The sequence below is a fragment of the Castanea sativa genome, chromosome 12, assembly GCF_040712315.1.
Source record: "Castanea sativa cultivar Marrone di Chiusa Pesio chromosome 12, ASM4071231v1".
Classification (NCBI taxonomy): domain Eukaryota; kingdom Viridiplantae; phylum Streptophyta; class Magnoliopsida; order Fagales; family Fagaceae; genus Castanea; species Castanea sativa.
In genome coordinates this window covers 10,680,749-10,687,829 of record NC_134024.1, presented here as the reverse complement: position 1 = coordinate 10,687,829, position 7,081 = coordinate 10,680,749, and the positions used below count along the sequence as shown (strand labels likewise).

At 37.9% G+C, this 7,081-nt stretch overlaps 1 protein-coding gene across 1 annotated transcript; it reads left to right on the top strand.

Annotated features, from left to right (window-relative positions):
- The first annotated feature begins 1,492 nt into the window (after positions 1–1,492).
- Positions 1,493–6,835, top strand: LOC142619162 (putative NADH dehydrogenase [ubiquinone] 1 alpha subcomplex subunit 5, mitochondrial). The gene is made up of 2 exons (XM_075792241.1): positions 1,493–1,989; positions 4,311–6,835. The coding sequence occupies exons 1-2, from the start codon at positions 1,677–1,679 to the stop codon at positions 4,508–4,510; spliced, it is 513 nt and encodes a 170-aa protein (XP_075648356.1). The 5' UTR covers positions 1,493–1,676; the 3' UTR covers positions 4,511–6,835.
- The last annotated feature ends 246 nt before the right edge of the window (positions 6,836–7,081 follow it).

Genomic DNA, 7,081 nt, shown 5'->3' with positions numbered 1-7,081 from the left:
CTTATCTTTTAAATAAGTTGTTCTAGTACCCATAATTTTTTCTCCACTACATACTCTATAACATCACAACTTTAAAAAAAAAAAATTGTAAAATAATTTGTGTTCCTACTCATTATATTTTCTTCTACGTTGCATAACCAAACCCAAAAACTCTTTTTTTTTTTCTTTCACTTTTTTCTCCTTCACATCTTTTGTTCGTCCTTATCTCCTGGTCTTTTTTTCTTTTTTTTTCTTTCACTTTTTTCTCCCCCACATCTTTTGTTCATCCTTATCTCCTGATCTTCTTATCTTCAGTTCCTCCAGACACACACACCCACCCACCCACCCACACACCCACACACACAGATCAGAGAAGACGAAGAAGAAGATGAACGAAGAAGAAGACGAACGAAGCAGAAGAAGAGGAAGAAGCAGAGAAGACGAAGAAGAAGACGAAGACACACACACCCACCCACCCACCCACACACCCACACACACAGATCAGAGAAGACGAAGAAGAAGACGAAGAAGAAGATGAACGAAGAAGAAGACGAACGAAGCAGAAGAAGAGGAAGAAGCAGAGAAGACGAAGAAGAAGATGAAGAAAGCAGAAGAAGAGGAAGAAGATTGAGAGGGTGATTCGGTAATTTTAGGTCTCAGCTATCCGTTGAGCTGAAAACGTTGATGCGCGTTTGAGATATGGACCTTCAGACCACCATTTCAGAAATCAACGTTTTTGCCTTTGCCTTAAAACGCAACTTTTATCTAAAATTTGCGTTTAGGCTTCACCAAACGCCCAGCCACTGCCAACTTTATGTAATAGCTACGTTTTGGGTCCTAAAAGCCCAACCAAACAGGCACTTATTAATGGTTAAGACTAAACAGTATAGAAGGACTCAGTATAGAACTTGTAGCACAAAAGTTATTCAAAAAATTACGTTCCTAAAAAAACATTTATCAATTCATGAAAATAAAATTTGGTTTATTTTAGCATAAGAATATATATACACACACACAAATTTTTTTTTTTTCAAAACACTTCATATCAGATTATTTATTTTATACTAAGTTTCATTAAACAATTTCCTCAACAATTTTTATTTTATTTTATTTATCATTATCTCAAATCATATCTAAAATAGGCATTTATAAAGCTAGGTTCAATTGTGTCTAAGTGAAGTAGTCTACCATTCCACTAAAAGACTTCCACATGTTTATAATTGCTGAGTTAAATTTTTTTTTTTTAAAATAAAAATTGATTATTGACTCAGAGATTTTAAACAAATGAGAGTCTTTTAGTAGAATGATAGACAAGTAATATAATCCAACAGAGAACTGTATAATTTCTCCTAATCTACATGATTGCCGACTTATCACAGCAAAATGGATTTTTGCACAATTTCTTTTGGGATTAATTTGGTAAAATGTGGGTTGTTTTTAAAAAAAAATTAAAATTAAAGTTTTTATTTTTTCTATATTTAAGAGGTCAATTATGAGGTGGCAAAGAGTAAGAGCGTGTAGTGCAGTCACAGTAAAAATCCAACCGAACCGGACCAGTCCACAACCTCTCCCAACACTCTCTCACTCGCCCAATTTCTCCCTCTTTCTCTCTCACATCAAAAACCAAACACACACACACACACACACTACCACCGGAGACAGTTGGTTAGGTACAAAACACAAGTTTACAAACGAGGATGTTCCTGCGGGCGATCGGACGGCCATTATTGGCGAAGGTGAAAGAGACGACTGGGATCGTGGGTCTGGAGGTGGTGCCGAACGCGCGAGAGGTTCTGATCGGTTTGTACACCAAAACTCTGAAGGAGATCAAGGCGGTGCCGGAGGACGAGGGTTACAGAAAGGCCGTGGAGAGCTTCACCAGCCACAGGCTCAAGGTGTGTCAGGAAGAGACCGACTGGGAGCTCATCGAGAAGAAGCTCGGTTGTGGCCAGGTCGAGGAGCTCATCGAGGAGGCTCAAGATGAACTCACTCTCATTGGCAAGATGATCGGTACGTACTACTAATACCTTCTTTTGTTTGTGTTGAATTTCTTGGATTTTTGTTTGTTTTTTTTTATTTTATTATTTTGGTGTGTGGTTTGTTGAAGTTATTGAGGAAAAGGAACGGTTAGTTGATGAGGATGAAGATTAGTCTGTGTTGTGTTTGGGTGGTGGGAAAATGGGGGGGAAGAAAAGAAGAGGAAAATGGGTATTTGGGGGGATGGGGTTTTTAGATTGTTTTGCAATGTGGGGCATTGGGACTTTGAGAGCTGAAACTTAAGGTGGAGTGTAATTTGTTTTGTTGTTTTGGTGTGTGGTTTGGTTTATTTAATTGCTGAGAAAGGAAAAGAGGATGAAAATTAGTTTGTGAATTGTTTGGGTTCTGAGAAAATGGGAGTGAGAGATGAACATAAATTAGAGATTAATTGGGGGAAGGTGTTTTTTAGATTGTCTTGCAATGTGGGATATTGGACTTTTAGAGCTAAAACTTAAGCTGGAAATTATTGTTCTATTCTGATTTGTATTGGTTCTTTTTCATTTTCTGTTCAGTTGTTTAGAGGATGGTAGAAAATGAGGGAAAGTAAATGAAAAGTGTGAGCTTTATGTATTTTGTTGTTTTTTTTAATTATTATATCAATGAAAAAGAGTGTACAGGCTAAGCCTGATGGTTACATTAGGTTCATAAAGAATTTGTTCGTCCTTAATTTTTCAGTTTGGTCATGAGTAATGACTAGGTTGAAGACAATGAAGAGATAAATGAGGAGAGAAAGGATTAGTTTTTGATTGGCAAGTTGCACACGCACCCAATGGGTTATGAACCTATGATCTCACCTCCACCCATTCTTGTGGAAGGACTGAAGAAGCAAGTACCGTTTAAGTCAGTTATACAAAAAGTGTGCAACTGGGTAGGAGTTTTAGTTTGTAAAGCAAGGTCTTTTGCAACTTAAGAATTGGAAATGTGCCTTTAAGTGAGTTATTTCCTTGTTCTAGAATGTGAAGCAATGGATGAAGGATTTCTGGTATTTTCTCAGAAATTAAGTTAAGCACCATAGAATTGTAAGAATGTTTGAGTTGAATGCATTTTGATTGTATAATAATTCCATAACCTTCCTGTCCTGATATAACAGTTCCTTCAAATTATAGCGAAGAGAAGAAGTGCTAGTTTGGGACAATAATTTAAAGTTAAATGCACAACTAAGCTAAGGTAGTTGAGAGGAGAAAGAGCAATATCATTTTCTTTCTTCAGATTGCAAATTCAATGAAAGTTGATGGCTGATTTGGATAGAATCTCTTAAGAGAGTTTCTAAGTTTTATCTTGGCCCCTGGTGAATGGATTTGGTTTGATGGCCTAGTTTGGTGTTCATCTCAAACAATCTGCTGTTTTCTATGTAAACATGTTGATGATTGTAAAGCAAATTGGGATGGGGCTCTGGCTTCATCTTCAGATGGTCTTATCAGGAATCAATGTTCTTGATGAGAAGATTCGTGCAAGGTTTTGGAAAAATATCAAAGTTAAGGGGAAATCCAAAATTTATAGCATCTGTTTCTAGGACTTAGGGGGGCATTTTCGAGTTTTGTGTATTTTATCTTACTTTTAATTTGCTGATGATACACTTTAAATGCATTAAGTGGAGAAGCTCCTCTTTGTTGCTCTGTGATTATATTGTTTTGCAGTTAGATTGAATTAAGTGGAAAAGCTTCTCTATAATCTCAATTATTCATTGCTAGAGTCTTTATTAACCTCCTAGTTGGAAACTAGTGAGTGACTCATCACTCAGGTATCCTACTCAATTCCATTTGATGAATGACTGATATTTAGCTAGAAATTGAAGTCACGTTTTATTTGGAACAAAATCTTAAACCCTGAGGGTTTGTGGCATTGTAATTAACACAAGGATTTGGATAAATCCAAATTTTTGGACTTAGTCACAAAGGGTTAGATTAGTTTTCTGCAGAGGTTCTGCTTGAATAGGTGACAATATATTGTTACTGATCAATGTACTTGCCTGTGATAACTGTGTGTTCAATAAATTGGCTTATTCCTTGTAGTATACCAAATCGTTAATAGTATGTTGCTTTAAAGTCTGGATCACTAGCATCTATCTGTTTGCTTCTGGGTCCAGTCAAATTAGACCATCTAAGGGTACTTTAGCCTTGCCTATCAAGTGTCCTATTGGGGCCAACTTATTTGTGAGTTTATTTATTAAAATATTTGATTAACCTTTTCTTAAAATGATGGAGCCTATCACCTCTAATTTGCATTTGTTATTCATGATGAGCGATTAAATTTAATTTGTTATGATTTGTTTTCTGCATTGTGTTGGATTGCAGAGTGGGATCCATGGGGTGTTCCCGATGACTATGAATGTGAGATCATCGAGAATAATGCTCCAGTTCCTAAGCATGTCCCTCTGCACCGACCTGGTCCTCTTCCAGAGGAATTCTACAAGACGCTTGACGCTGCTACTTCAAAACCAAAAGCTGCAGTCACCTCCGGTGAGGCACAGTTAAAGGGGTGCAAACGGCATTAAGGATTAATCCAAGTAATTTTCTGATTGATCTTGAGAAGTCCCTGCTTCAAGAGCTGTCTAACATAGAAAATTTAGAAGCAGAATTTTGGAGAATGAAAGCTAGAATTACATGGGTGGTTGAGGGGGATAGAAATATGGCCATCTTTCATAATTCAACTCTAATTTGGAGAAGAAGAAATCGAATCACTAGCATGAAAGATCGATCAGGAAGTTGGCTGAATGGGGAGCAAGAGATAGTTGATTTCATCCGGCAAGGTTTTAAGGATCTTTTCACTACTTCTCATGATTGTGCCACTTGGAGAGATTGGCAACCCCCCTTTTAGAGATGTAGCTTAAAAGTTGAGGATATAATCAAGCTTGACCTTCCTGTCACAGATGGGGAAATATTTGATGCTTTGCGATCCCTCAAGCCTTATAAAGCCCCTGGACCTGATGGACTCCATGCAGGTTTTTTCCACCGCTTCTGGTTGGTTGTGGGGAATTCGGTCAAGGTTGAAATTAAACAAGTCTTTATTACTGGTAAAATTCTTGAGTACCTTAACCGAACTCTCATTCCCAAATGCAACAACCCAGAATCTCTCAGTAATTATCGCCCCATCTATTTATGCAACACGGTTATAAGGTCATCGTTGAATTAATCGTGACCCGCATCCACCCAGCATTGAGCTATTTAATTTCCCCCCTCTAAATAGCTTTTCTCCCTAAACGGATGGGTGTGGATAATGTAATCATTGTGCAAGAGTTAATCCATCCCATGTCAAAGAAGAAAGGTAGGGAAGGATGCATGGCAATTAAAATTGATTTGGAAAAAGCTTATGATCGCCTTGAGTGGAGCTTCATTAGAGACACTCTCTCCCTTTATAAGTTTCCGAGCCGCTTTATCTCGCTTATCATGAGTTGTGTCTTTTCCTCCACCGTATCTATGCTTTTCAATGGGGATGCATTGGACCCTTTTCAACCTTCTAGGGGCATAAGGCAAGGGGACCACCTTTCTCCTTATCTATTCATATGTATGGAAGTATTGAGGGCTCTTATTTCTAAAAAATGTGAAGCTAAGTTGTGGGACCCTATCTCGGCTTCTAGGGTGGGGTGACTTTTTCCCATCTTTTTTTTTTTGCAGACGATCTTGTGCTTTTTGCTAAGGCAGATATTAAGAATTGTAGGGCTGTTCGGGATGTGCTAGATACCTTCTGTGGTCTTTCTGGACAAAAGGTTAGTGATGGAAAATCTCGGGTCTTCTTCTCGCCAAATGTTGCACAGCAAAGACGAGAGGAATTATGTAATATTTTAGCATACAACGATCCCTCAGGACTTTGGGAATGTGGTTGAGCATGTTCAAAGCCGTCTAGCAGGTTGGAAAACCCATCTGCTGTCTTTTGCGGGGAGGTTAGTGTTGACACAAGCAACCCTTTCCACAATACCAAATTACACCATGCAATGTATGGCACTGCCTTCCAAAATTACTCAAAGCGTTGACAAATTATGCTGCAATTTTCATTTGGGGTGCAACGGAAAACAAAAGGAAACTTCACTTAGTTGGCTAGAAAAAAAATCACTAAAGCTAAAAGTGATGGCAGCTTGGGTTTGCAATCAGCCAAGGAACATTGCTCTACTAGCCAAGCTCGATTGGCAGTTTCACAAGGATAGAGAATCCCTATGGGTCCGTGTCCTTGCTCACAAGTACACTAATAGAAGAAGGTAGAACCTTTTCAAGCCCAGGACTTGCTCTCCTACTTGTATAGCTCTTAACAAAGGAGTGGTAGTCTTCAAGAGAGGAGTTAAATGGATAATAGGTATGGAAAGCTCCCTTTCCTTTTGGAATAATAAGTGGTTGAATGATGGGGCCTTGAGAGGCTTGGTAGCAGGTCCATTTCAAAGAGGAGAGGATTCTCTTCTTATAAAAGATGTTTATCAAGCGGGGTTTTGGAACCTTGAGGCTTTATCCTTTCCTATCCCTTTCACTATTAAACAAAAAATAAAAGCCACCCCCTTCCCTATGGCAGCAGCTAGTATGGATTGGCTTTCATGGTTTTCTTCGCCAAATTGTGATTTTTATCTTAAAGAAGCATACAAGCTTGCGGTTATGGACAAAGAGATTCACCATCATAAGATCTTTTCAAGTAATTGGGTTTGGAAGTCAGCCGCCTTGCCCAAAATACGATGTTTATGGCAATGTCTTCATAATAGTATACTTGTTAGAAAGGTACTTGCTGCCAGGGGCTTAAGCATTCCTTATTCTGTTAGGGTTTGTGCCCTAAAATCCAATTTATTGGCTTGTTATAAATAATTAAATTGTTTAATTATATGAGACTATTTATAAATCAACTAATAGGACATTATCATAGTCCATGAGATACATTGTATGTGATTTATATGATTTAGTTACAAAAGATGTAAGTCATAAGTTCCTTGTAAACTCAAAATGTAATTCGTGATCGGTGATGAAATTGGGTGTTTTATCTGTGAAGACTTTAACACATCAACTAAGATGATTTGTCTTTATCAAGGAAGTGGAGACTTCTAATTGATGTGTTGATGTGTTTTAAGAGTTAAGACATATTAAACTGGAAC

What these genes read in the sequence shown, in the direction of transcription:
- LOC142619162 (XM_075792241.1), top strand. Translation starts at nt 1,677, where the DNA reads ATGTTCCTGCGGGCGATCGGACGGCCATTATTGGCGAAGGTGAAAGAG. An exon ending in TCTCATTGGCAAGATGATCG is followed by an intron (nt 1,990 to 4,310) that starts GTACGTACTACT and finishes GTTGGATTGCAG; the next exon opens with AGTGGGATCCATGGGGTGTT.